Below are 12,657 nucleotides of genomic sequence, written 5' to 3'. Positions count from 1 at the left end.
TTAATTCTTATGCATCTTGGTTTGAATCTGTATATAGTCTTATACAGCTTAGTATGACTACCACCCCAGCATCCAGGTCTCTCCTGTCTCTAGATTCCTGTCAACGCTAAACTGGAACCTGATCTATTGTCAATAATATTGTTTTATTGAGCCTTCGTCTATTTCTAATTGGTAGCTTTGTGTGTCTTCAGTAAAACCTGGTTTCAAATGATTGACCCTACTCCTCTATAGACTGGGAAAGAGTCCATCACTGCTCTCAAGGATAACAAATAGGAATGTATGTGCCTGCAAGCTAACTGAGATAATTGACACCACTCTCCCATCACTGCACAGGGCCAGGAACCTTAGAAACTGGCCATAAAAGTAGTGGTGGGGATGGAACATCTGGATAAGTGGAGAAGAAGCAAGGATATTTGGGTTCTTGACTGTGGATGCCATAGCAGAAGGTAGAACATTAAAGTTGGCAAGGGCCTCATGGTGTTTGGATTCATGTCGCTTATTAGACAGATTGAAAATCTAAGGCTATATGACTTACTCAGAGCCAGATGGCCAGTTCTCTGAAGAGCGAAACTTCAGGCAGTGTTCTTCCCATGCTACAGGGAGCTGAGAGGTTTTTACTGTAAACCAAGCAGTGCAAGACTAGCAGGTGTCAAAGCACAGCCATTGTCTTAGCAAAGGTTAATGAAATGGTTTTTCCAGAAATCAAAGAAACCTTGGATCCAGTGGAACACAGCAATTTCCACAAGATGGTTATATTACAGATTCATACAGTGGCTTAAGATGCCGCAAAGTAATTAAAATGTAATCAGAGTCTGTATGCTCTGTTGATTTTCCCTTGAAATGTCTGATTTGCATTGTATACATATAGGCACAGATTCTCTGGGGATGAAGGCACATGGGAAGGTAGCTTTGCTTTCCTCCAAAAAAAGAGCAGAAAATCACCGGTCTGCAGAAGTGTTTTCTAATGGATAAGTTCCTAGCAAATGTGAAAATTAATTAATCTAGGTAAAATAGGAAATCTTGTTCAGTCAAGGCTATAATGTTTGTTTTCTAGAGTCCAGAATGTTCACAGGGAAAAAGAAAATGGGTAGATACAGCCAATGTATGTATTATTTAAAACTCAAGACCATGAAAGAGGCCTAAGTTGCCTCAATTTGTTTCTATCCCCATGAATCTCAGGTTGGTTGTCTGAAACCCTGTGGTGGGCTTAGCTTAGTAATCTCTTCCGTATGTTGTTTATTTCTATTTTTATTTCTCAGGGGGATCCTGGGCTGCCTGGACTGCATGGAATCACTGTAAGTCATGCTTCTTGTGTTGACCTCTCAATGTTTTGTCAAGATGTCAATGATATCTTTTCATTCTTCATGGTGGAATTCAAAGATCTTCGTAGACTTACTCAAAGAAAATCCGGAGTATCGCGATAGAACAAATTATACTAGCCACATTTTATTTTCAGATAGAAAGTCCTAAGTAGATGAATTGTTGAACTCAAGTCTTAAGACAGGCAGTCTTCAGACTTTAGGTCAAATCGATGTCTGATGCCCCACCCTCCAACTCCCTTATGGATGCCCCCGATGGATGCCTGAAACCATAGACAATACTAAGTCCTATATGGACCATTCTTTTTCTATGTTCATAGACTTAAGATGAGTTAAATTATTAGTGAAGCACGAGAAGATATTAGCAAAATTTCTAATAAACTATAACATACTATAATAAGACAAAGTAATGAAAGTTATGAATCACTTCTCAAAGTAACTTAGTGTGTAGCACTTGTCATTTCTCTTGTAAAGATGAGAAACGATACAAATTCTCTGTCGTGTTACAAAGTGAGGTAAATAATATAGGCTCTGAGACATAGCATCAGGTAACTATGAAAAGGTTACTTGACCATAAACACTTCCACATTTTTTGTCACTGTTCTTGAACTGAGGTTAACAAGGTACCTACTAATATGGAAACGAAAACAATGGATGAGAAGATCTACTCTATTCTCTTCAATGTACCAGGAAGTTACCAAGTCTTCCTTTCAACAACCATGTACTGTTTTCTGTGTGTTCAGGGTTATATAGACACTTCTTTTAAATGTATCCCATACAGAAATTTCCTTTAGGGCACTGGAGTACATGAAAGTCCACGAGTTGTACTAATAATAGGTTTCTATTTCCTTGCAACTCCATATTTTCATTGCTTTCTTCTGTTTTTGCTTATTTTCCTTTGTTTTGATAGTTTTCAATACATATGGAGTATCCAGTATGAGCAAAGTGCTATGAACTATTCCACAGACAATGTACACGTTGTCCCTCCCACAAAGGATGTGAAAATGTAAGGGTTGGAATGTCTCCGAAGAATTCTAGAACCCCCTAGGGAAGAACACTGTGTATCTAAAATTCTGGTAGGAGATATGTATCTATGGAAGAGAATGTAGCTTCGAAGAAGCATGGGTGGAGTTCAGACGTGCTGGCTGTGGGTGGATGCTTACTTATACAAGAGATGGGAAGTATGCAAGCCCACACAGAAAACAAAAATGACTAACGATCAATGTATAAGAGTCCCCCAGAGCTAAACAAAATTGACTTTAAAAGTGTGTTTATTAAATTCGTATGATAACATTCACTCTGTTTGCTTCGCAGTTTCTCTTAGGGATTCAGCCTCCTGCCCACAGACATACAGTGCTTGCCTGTCAATACAGCCATGATGCAATACATACTTAGCTTTGAGGACATGATATCTGTTAGCTAAACACAACGGGTTTCTGATCAATAAGGAGACCACAAGTTGTTCCTGGTTGCCAATCCAAAATTCTATTAAGTCACAGAACATTAGCATCATTCTCTATCTCACCTTTGTGGTTATTCTGTTTAAATTAGTAGTTCATAGCATCTCATTTCTGGAAATCTTCTAATTCCCCTTTCTCTTCCTGTTGTCTAAACCTTGATCTCTCTTAGACTTTCCCTTCCTTTCTTGTGCACATAACACCTGTGTCCTGCTACCCCACTGGAATGGAGCCTCACATTTCCCCAGAACGGCTTTCTCATAAGTTCAGTCTTACTTTTAAGTATTGTTAATCAATTCTACACATCTTCTAATTTTCCATGTGAATTTTTCTTTTTCCCTTTGAACCATGGAATATTTAGAAGTGTTGTTTGCTCATTCCCCAGCATGACTGCTTTCTAGCTACCTTTCAATTATCAATTTCTAGCTTGAGTCTATCAAAATTGAGGACACACTCTTACTCTCATTAAATTTGCTGAAGTTTGGTTTAGGACCAAAACTTACAGAGAACATACAACCAGCAGTTGGTGGTGTAATGATTTAAGCAATATCTATTAGGTTAAGATAGTTGATGGTGTTTCAATAGCCAGTAACCTGGATTTTTTCTTTGTTTGTTTTTGTTTTTCGCTGTTATTGATTGTTTTTGTTTTAAGTTCTACCAATTACTGAGGGAAAGATACTGAACTTGTTTTAAACTATAATATGGTTTATCTATTTTGCCTGCTTTTTCTTTTTTTGCTCTATGCATGTTGAATCTCTACAGTTAAGTGTAGATACATGTAATACTATGATGTCTTCTAAAAGTGACACATTTATCATTATGAAAGGCCTCCTGTCTATATCTAGTTGATAACTCAAAGCCTGATTTATCTAATACTAAATAACTAGGGTTTTTCCCTTTTAAAAATTTTAAAAGTAAAAATTCAAAGGCGGAGACAAGTACAGTGAATTTTACAATAATCACTAATAACTTGAGTATTTTACTATAATCTCTATCACTCTCCTGTCAATCTATCAGTGTCTATCCATCAGTTCACTGATTTTAATGAATATAAAAATACATTGCAGAATTATTCCTAAATATAATTGTGTGCCTTTTATTAAAGTTCAATATTTGATTTGATTTTCTTTTTGTTTATAAAATGCTAAACATATATTTAGTATATTTACCATATCCTAAACCCACAAATACTAAATATTTTTTGAATTTTGACAGATGCGTAATCCTAGGTAATCTAAAATTCTATTAAGCCACAGAATATTAACATTACCTCAGAAAAGAGGATCCTGCCTCTTCACAGGATCCCTGTCCCTAGCCCGCCCTGAAGGTAAATCTCATTGTGATTACTCTTCAGTATTGATCAGCTTTCACTTGCCCTGAGGACTCATATGTAGAGAATAATATCATATGCACTCTTTTGGGTCTAATTTCTCTTGCCACCGTGCTTTTCAGATTCATCTGTATTGTTCCAGATATGAGTAAAATTGCTGCTTTTCCCAGTAGTATGTCATGGTTCATTTATCAATCCCTGGATCAGTGATTACTTGGAAGAGTTCTAACAATTTGTATTATGAATAAAATGCTGTAACAAGTCTTATACAATTCTTATGGGCATTTCTTTTTCTTTTTGAGAAACTATCTTGCCTTTTGACCTTAATAAAAAAAAATTTCTCTCCAGGGTCCATCAGGATCTCCTGGATCTCCTGGAGATGCAGGACCCATAGGACCACCAGGTTTCCAAGTAAGACCAACTTAAAACTAGTGCGTGGTTGCACTTTCTTTACCAGGCCATGGATACAATACAGGCCTATGTAATTTAGGTTCTCTTACAGGAGGGCAAAAGCCATTTCTGGAAGATTATAAGGAAACATGCTCACTCTTTTCATCCCTCCTCCTCTCCTTCCTCACTCTTTTCAAGACAGAGTCTCACTATATAGCCCTGGCTATCTTGTCACTCACTTTTAAATGTTTCAAGGCCAGGCTGTCCTTGAAATCACAAAGATTCACCTGCTTCCACCTCCTGAGTGCTGAGATTAAAGACATCTTACCACTCCGGGCTTTAAACATGGTCTTGTTAAGAGCTATTGGTTGTCCTTGGTTTGTTTGAGTTTTTTCGTTGTTTGGTTGGTTTTTTTCCCCCCTAACTGTTATTCTGTGCCCCTTAAGTTTACTGGAGTAGCTCAACATAAGGTATAGCCAAGAAAAGACAGATACTTGACACATCTATTGGTGCCTTCTGTTCCCTCATTATGACAGGCATTGCTAATTAATTAATTAATTAATTAATCAATCAATCATACCAACCACTATCATCACCCTTCTAATGATACTTCCAAATTTTTCTCAATCCTGCACTTGGACATTGTACCTACCTGTTTTTCTGATGCCAAAACTATTTATCACTGGTAAAGGAGGCATGGTTCTGGTTCTGGGAAGGCCCTGTCCCCAGATCATTTTCACCAATACCTAAATCCCACTACATACTTACTACTGTGTCTTAACTTCACCTAGAATGTTATGAGGATAAAACATGATATTTTTACAACCTTCACATGAGTGTGACTACCATTCTAATTTGGAAGATGTCAAAGGAGAATAAAAGAAATAATGAGAAGGAATGGAAAGATGGCCCAAGGGTTAAGAGCACATCCGGCTCTTACAGAGGACCAAAGTTTCATTCCTAACAACCACATGGGGTAGCTGACAACAACCACCAACTGACTGTAAACTCCAGAACCTCCATGGAATCCAATCACGGTCTAGCCTTGGAAGGCAGACACAGCATTCATGTGCACAAACCCACGCTTGGGCACGCGTGCATGCGCGCGCACACACACACACACACACAAATAAGTCAACCATGAGAGATGGAGCTAAAAGTTCGCTAAAACAGGGCCAATCTGCATTGAGCAGGGAGCCAGCATATCTCTGTTCTCTATCATTCAACACTGTTATGGTTGTTTATCTGGTTAGTAGGTTGGTTGGTTGGCTTGTGGGTTGGTTGGTTGGTTAGTTGGTTGGGTTTTTTGTCTATAATTAAGAAATGCTCATTCCTTTCTATGTTGTTAATCTAGGGTCCACCAGGTCCCCCTGGACTTCCTGGTCCTGATGTAAGTATGCTTCGGGATCACGTATGCCCTGCCATTAAGTTCTCTGGTTTTTTTCCATAAAGATACTGGTTTACAACTATTTTCTAGTTAAAAAGGTAAAAAACTAACATATTCCAAGTTAAGTTGTTGGAACTTATTAGTAATTGATTTTCTTTTTCTTCCCTGTACCCTGTGCCCCAGGGAAATATGGGGTTAGGTTTCCAAGGAGAAAAAGGAATCAAGGTAAATAGAGTCTGAAAACACAATCCACGTCCCACATGCTCAAATAAATGTCTGTAGTTACACATATATGCACACTTGTGTAAATGGATTTGTTTTCTGCCTTAAATTATGACCTTTTCCATCTCACATAGGTTCCCTATGGGATCCATTGAGAGCTACATGTGCACTTTTGGATTTTTTTTTTCTTTCAAAAATTTTCATTTCGCTGTTTCCTATGACTAGGTCTATATTGCCTCTCTTAAATATACTCTCTTAAAATGTATTATTTCCTTTGTTCCAACTAGGTACGTCTCTGCTTGTTTTCATATGCTATTGCGTGCTATTTTCCTGCTTCCTGTCTAACCTTCTTCCCCTTCCCCTCTTCCCTCTACAAGCATGTATACACATAAATATGTATAAACATACTTTCCTACCTCTTCTCTGTCTCTTTTCTTAATCCCTCTCTATTTTTAAATTTTTCCTTATCTGTTTGTGTCTGACATGTGAGTGAAAGTACCCACAGGGGTGGGGGGATGTCAGAACCCTGGAAGTTGGAGTTACAGACAGTTTTAAGCTACTTGATGTGGGTGCTGGGAAATGAACACAGGTCCTTGGCAAGAGCGATATGTGCTCTTAAAACTGAGCCATCTCTCCAAACCTTTAACCTCTCTTTTAATATTCTCTTCCCTTCCTTAGACCTTTGAACCAATCAGACATGTCCAACCTTTTGACGTTGTGATACAATTTTACTAAAAGAAGATATGGGGGAGGTTCTCATAACTTTTTAAGCAAGTTTACAATTTTGTGTTGGGACACATCCATAGCTACTTTTGACGGCACACAGCCATATGTAGCCTATGGAATGAATACAGGTTTTACAAACCCAATAGAGTCTTATCACTGTTGGCAGGAAGCAGCCGTTCCCCTTATTCAAATCTCACATGGCTCCCTTCTCATTACTTCTTTGTGTATGATCATGCAGCTGTCAATCTGTTTTGGCTTTTTTTTTCCCTCATCCATTTGCCTTTTCCCTTCACAGTGATACTGCACAACTCACTCTTGGGCTTAACATTCTTCTTAATCCCTTACCAATGAAACCTTGTTTTTTTTTTTTCCCTTGGCACAAGGGTAAAGTGGAAAGTTTATTTGTGGATTGCATCCAGAAGACATGCTGATCTTTTGCAAATATTATCCTTTGTTCAATGGTCTTTTTGATTCTACAGGGGGATGTTGGCCTCCCTGGCCCTGCAGGACCACCTCCATCTACTGGGGAACTAGAATTCATGGGATTCCCCAAAGGGGAGAAAGGTTCCAAGGTAGTAAATGTTTACTATAGGAAAAATTAAGAGACCCTTTCCTGCTAATACTCGAATTCAAGTCTAATATTCAGACTAACCTGAGCCAATTCCAAAAGAGGAGTAATGGGTTTTTCTTTGGAAGGGAAAGCAAAGCTGTCTTTGTTTTCTCCTTTATGGAAAGCATTCTGAAAATCCTGAGGGTTTTTTTTTTTTCTGGTGTGTAGATAAATGTTAGTGTACCTGTATCTGACTATTCATGTAAGAATTTTTTTTGCTCAGACTTGAGTATTAAACTTTTAATCTGCCAAATAACTTGAAATGGGCATTAGATGCTTATATTTTTCCTACAAACTCAAAACTTCTCAATATTTAAATTGCCTACTAACTACATTAAGTGTAAATGTTCCCTTTTGAGTTTTATTTTTATTTTCTTTATTTATTTTCACACTCCAGATTTTATTTCCCTCATGGTCCACCCTCCAACTGTTCCACATCCCATACCTCTTCCCCAAACCCTGTCTCCACAAGGATGTCCCCACCCCACCCACCCCACCAGACCTCTAAACTCCCTAGGGCCTCCAGTCTCTTGAGGGTTAGGTGCATCTTCTCTGACTGAACCCAGGCCCAGCAGTCCTCTACTGTACATGTGTTGGGGGCCTCATATCATCTGGTGTATGCTACCTGGTTGGTGATTCAGTGCCTGAGAGATCTCGGGGGTCCAGACTACTGGTCCTCCTACATGGTTGTCCTCTTCTGCAGCTTCCTCTAGCTTCTCCCTAATTCAACCACAGAGGTCAGCAGCTTCTGTTGATTGGTTGAGTGTACATAACTGCTTCTGACTCTTTGGGTTGCTTGTTGGGTCTTTTGGAGGGCAGTCATAATAGGCCCCTTTTTTGTGAGTGCTCCATAGCCTCCATAATGGTATCAGGCCTTGGGGCCTGCCCTTGAGCTAGATCTCCCTTTGGGCCTCTTGCTGGACCTTCTTTTCCTCAGGTTCTTCTCCATTTCCATCCCTGCAGTTCTTTCAGACAAGAACAATTATGGGTCAGAGTTTGGGGAAGGAGGGAGGGACCTGGAAGGGGAAGGAGATGGGTGGGGGTCATGATCTGGTATTGGGTGGGAGAAAAGGACTGAAGCCCTGAGGATCCGCAGAAAGAATGGAAACAGGTAACCTTAGGAGGTAAGAGATTGGGAGAACACTCTAGAATGTACCAGAGACCTAGGAGGTGAGAGACTGTCGGGACTCAAATGGGGGTGGGGGTGACCCTAGATGAAATGCCCTACAGTGGGGAGAGGGAACTTGTAGAGCCCACCTCTAGCAGAAAGACAGGGCATCAAGTGAGGGATGGGGTTGCTATCCCACAGTCAAAACTCTGACCCATATTTGAGTTTTGATTTTTGAAGAAGATATTTGCCGTCAAAGATTTATTCTAAGGCCTAGGGTACAAGTCAGTGGTACAGTGCTTGCACAGGGCCATGGGTTGTTTTACAGCACTGGAGGAAAATAGTTGACTTTAAATACCAGGAATATTGTTAACAAGCAACAGTAGATGATATAATTTGTCTTACCTGAACCACCAAGACTTAAGGTTATATTTTATAATCTGTCTATTAAAATGAAACTGTATCCATGTTTGTATTTCAATGGTTCTATTCTGCTCAAGTGTACAGATATCTTTCAGGGATATCTTTTCATTCCCTTCCTTCCTGGGGTTCATTTAAATTTGTGATTCTATTCCCATGGTGAAGGGACCCAGATGGAAACATATCAAGTCTCACTTCTTTAATTTTGTCTTTGTGGACAACCCCAGTTCCCTCTAGCTTTATATTGGGAAAATTCTTGATTTGGGACTAGTCTAAGAGTCTGTAGGAGGATGTTTTACCCCTCCAATTCATCCCTGAACCATAGAGAGCTTTTCCATGGCCTGTGTAAGATAAATAAGTACTTAGGGAAAGGGACGTTAGAATATAATGTCTCTTTCCAATTTTTGATTCTTAACATTTCCTTCACGCCATTCTCATCTTTGTAGCCTATATTTTAAAAACAGCTTCTTCCACCAGAAATGCAACAGCTAACCATTCTTCTATCTCCCAATTCACCCGAGTGTTTATGATTATGTATTAGCTATTGGCTTCCCATAGACCAAGGAGCTCCCTAAACTAAGGCTTCCAGCAAGCATATAAATCTACACCCCTGTCCCATAGTGTGATAGTCACACTTCTGGCTCCCTACTGAGCAGTCCAAGTACTTTGAATGAGCATCTATCCTTCATGTTCATTGTATTTTTGTCGCTACTCATTAGCCTTTGCTTAATTTTTCAGGGTGAACCAGGGCCTCCAGGTTTCCCAGGCAGGAGTGGCCTTCCAGGTGTCCCGGTAAGTCTTCTTACTTTGTAAATATATATTCAGGTTCTGATCAAATAAAAAGCACAATATCTCTAACAGGAAAATCTCCTTCCATGGTTACTGCTGTGAATGTTACCATCTTCACAGAAGGCCTTGAAAGAAATATTCTTGTTTCCTGACCTTCTGAAACATTTAGCAGAACTCTCCATGAAGCTGTGTTTCACATGCCATCAGCTCAGACTTTAGAGTTAGAACAGACGTAGGCTTAACTTATGGGTCAAGAACCTCTTAATATTTCTGACTATTTTCCTAGCCTACAAAAAGAGGACAGCGATGGGCTCTATCTGAAGATTAAACAAGATTAGCCACACTAGAGAAAACTTTGTACATAGCTGACACTTATCAAATGCTCAGTAAACAATATCTTTTCTCAGTAATCCCATCTTTACTCTCCTAGCTGCCTTTCTAGCTTAGATTCTTACACTCAGCAGATGCTTTCAAAAGGCTTCTATGTGCCAGGTTTTCTACTGAACTCTGAGGCTATAAGAGCATCTAAATAAAAGTTCCTCTGTCCTTGAAATTATGTCCTAATGGAAAACTGATAAAGAATATAAAAAACGAGAGACGAATCAATAGCCAACGCAGGGGCCCATGACGTGGCTTATTGGTACACTGTTTGCCTTGCATGCCCAAGGCCCTGGGTTCTATTCCCACTGGCATAAAGAAAACTAAGCAAAAAAAAAAAGTCCATTCAATGGTGATATATACAAGATGGAAGACGTATGCAGTGATGGAATCTAGAAAAGAAAACACTTGGGAGAGAGTGGTCAACAAAAGCCTCTCTGAAAGAGGTCCTATATAAGCCAAGAACTGTGTAATCTGAAGTAGCAGGTTATGTAAATATTATAAAAAGTGTTTGTAGGCTGAGGGTACCCTGAATACCAACACCTGTGGCTGACTTGCTCAGCACTCCAAAGGCACAACATGGTGAGTGGTCAGAGCCCAGGACGGTAGCATATAACTATTATCCCATTAATTAGGAGGCTGAGGCAGAAGGATCACCATGAGTTCTCAGAAACCATGTGCTACACTTCAAGACCTTATCTCAAAAAGTCAAAATAAAACAGCCAAGTGGAAAGGAAATGACAAACTGAGAGATGTCAATAAACAAGCAGAGACTTAGGAGTCCGGCCACAGCTAGCTTCAGAAGTCAACTGTGGCTATTATTCGAAGTGTCATGAGATGGTGTGTGTGTGCGTGCGCGCACTTTTGTGTGTAGATGCACATTTATACGTGTACGCATGTGTGCGGAGGCCCAAATACAACATAGGATGTCTTCCTAAACTGCTCTTCACTTTATTTATTGAGGCAGGCTCTCTCACAGAACCATGACCATCCCAGGGATACCTTCCTTTGTCTTCTGAGGGCTGGGATTGCAGGGTGTGTTAAGTGGTTTCTGGGAATCTATATGCTTCTGTTCACAATTGCACGGCAAGCATTTTATCCCATCTCCTCATCCCTGGGCTGTGTTACTAAGATCATTGTGGCTGGGTAAGGGAGAGACTGGAGGATCCGGAGCAGTAAGCACATGTTATTACAGCGGCCCAGGCAAAAGATGGTGGTGATAGCTCAGGCCCTGGTGATAGCAATGAAAAGGGAGGCAAGAGGGAAAGATAAACATTTTCTTGTGGGACATTTCAAACACATAAAAAGACAATGGCATCATGATCTTTGGACGTCCACATTACCTTGCTTCCCTAATTAGCAGCATCACGTGGTCTGTCTGAAGCATATTTCATCATAAATAATACTTCTGTATTGTTCAAAAATAAGGACTTTTTGAAAACTCAACAATTATTATGTAACACTAACTAAGCAGGCAGAGGTCTATGATCATAAATGTAGTTTCCTGGTGCCTTGTTTACGTGAGAACCCGAAAAAGGCCACAGCATTGCATTTGGTAGTCTCTTACCTCACAAAATGTGTTCGGAAGAAACTGACAACATGTTCATGGATTTGGGTTACAAACCAGAAGAAAGTGGCAGAATCCAAGATAGCAAGGCCTGTTCCCACTTGCCTGCATGGTGGGAGTAACTGTGAACTCTAGTCCTTCCTGGTTGCACTTTGAAATTCTTGGTGTCTCACCAAGTGGTCAGGAAGCACAGCCAGAGGAGCCAGTGGCACAGATTGCTTCCATAAGGGCTCCTGTTACCCCCACAGGACAAAGGGACATAAAGAATCATTTGTTCTATGCCCTTGATTTCAATCAGTTTTGCAGCTAGTGAGTGGGAAAGGAAGTAAGGCGCAGTGTTGGAGGTAGAACACCCCCACCTCAGCCTCCACTCCTGAAGCTGCTGCAGTATTTTCTGTGTATGTGCAATACGGCAGTGGCCATGGCTAGTCTTCTTCCTGAGGCCCCAAATGCACTGTGTTGAAGATTGTTTTTTACAAAGCTTGGCCTTGTAATGACATAATCTGTAGCTATATGACTACCGACCCAGCTCTTGATGTGCGGCTCGTCCAAAGTGAGATGATCTGTACTGTAAGCAAATACACACTGGATCTCAAAAACACCAGAGTGCATAGAGTAATTTGAGACAGTTCTTATTTTTTCCTGGATTTGGTAGCCATTAAAATCTGTATTCCACTTTTAAAGTCCAGCTACTGGAAAATTGCAAGTGCCATCGTGTATTTGTATCAGATGGCATTTTGCAAGGAGGTTTGGGAATAAGGCTTGCACCATTCTCCATAGAGCGTTTTGTATAGACTCTAGTCACCTAGCATCATCCCTGTGAGGTGAGTGAGTGAGTCCAGGTTGGCCCCTCTTCTCCTGTAGAGGACATCATGCCCTGAGCAGGTGAAGAGGCTTCTCCAAAGACGCATAGGTTCTCAGAGAGCTGAGACTGCCATTCAGTATGGAATTTTG

The 12,657-nt window shown here is 40.2% G+C and overlaps 1 protein-coding gene across 2 annotated transcripts in view; it reads left to right on the top strand.

Moving 5' to 3' along the window:
* Positions 1–12,657, top strand: part of Col4a6 (collagen type IV alpha 6 chain) — a 351,043-nt gene that overhangs the window by 290,435 nt on the left and 47,951 nt on the right. For both annotated transcript variants that reach the window (XR_010061203.1, NM_001427260.1), the window contains exons 8-13: positions 1,260–1,295; positions 4,455–4,517; positions 5,851–5,886; positions 6,067–6,108; positions 7,311–7,403; positions 9,708–9,761. Coding sequence is in view for 1 of the 2 variants with exons in the window: in NM_001427260.1 (NP_001414189.1) it covers positions 1,260–1,295; positions 4,455–4,517; positions 5,851–5,886; positions 6,067–6,108; positions 7,311–7,403; positions 9,708–9,761 (324 nt within the window). In the remaining variant the exon portion in view is untranslated. The remainder of the gene's footprint in view (positions 1–1,259; positions 1,296–4,454; positions 4,518–5,850; positions 5,887–6,066; positions 6,109–7,310; positions 7,404–9,707; positions 9,762–12,657) is intronic.

Source organism: Rattus norvegicus, chromosome X (assembly GCF_036323735.1).
Source record: "Rattus norvegicus strain BN/NHsdMcwi chromosome X, GRCr8, whole genome shotgun sequence".
Lineage (NCBI taxonomy): Eukaryota > Metazoa > Chordata > Mammalia > Rodentia > Muridae > Rattus > Rattus norvegicus.
The sequence above is the reverse complement of the archived record's forward strand: the minus strand, read 5'-3'. Positions and strand labels throughout refer to the sequence as shown.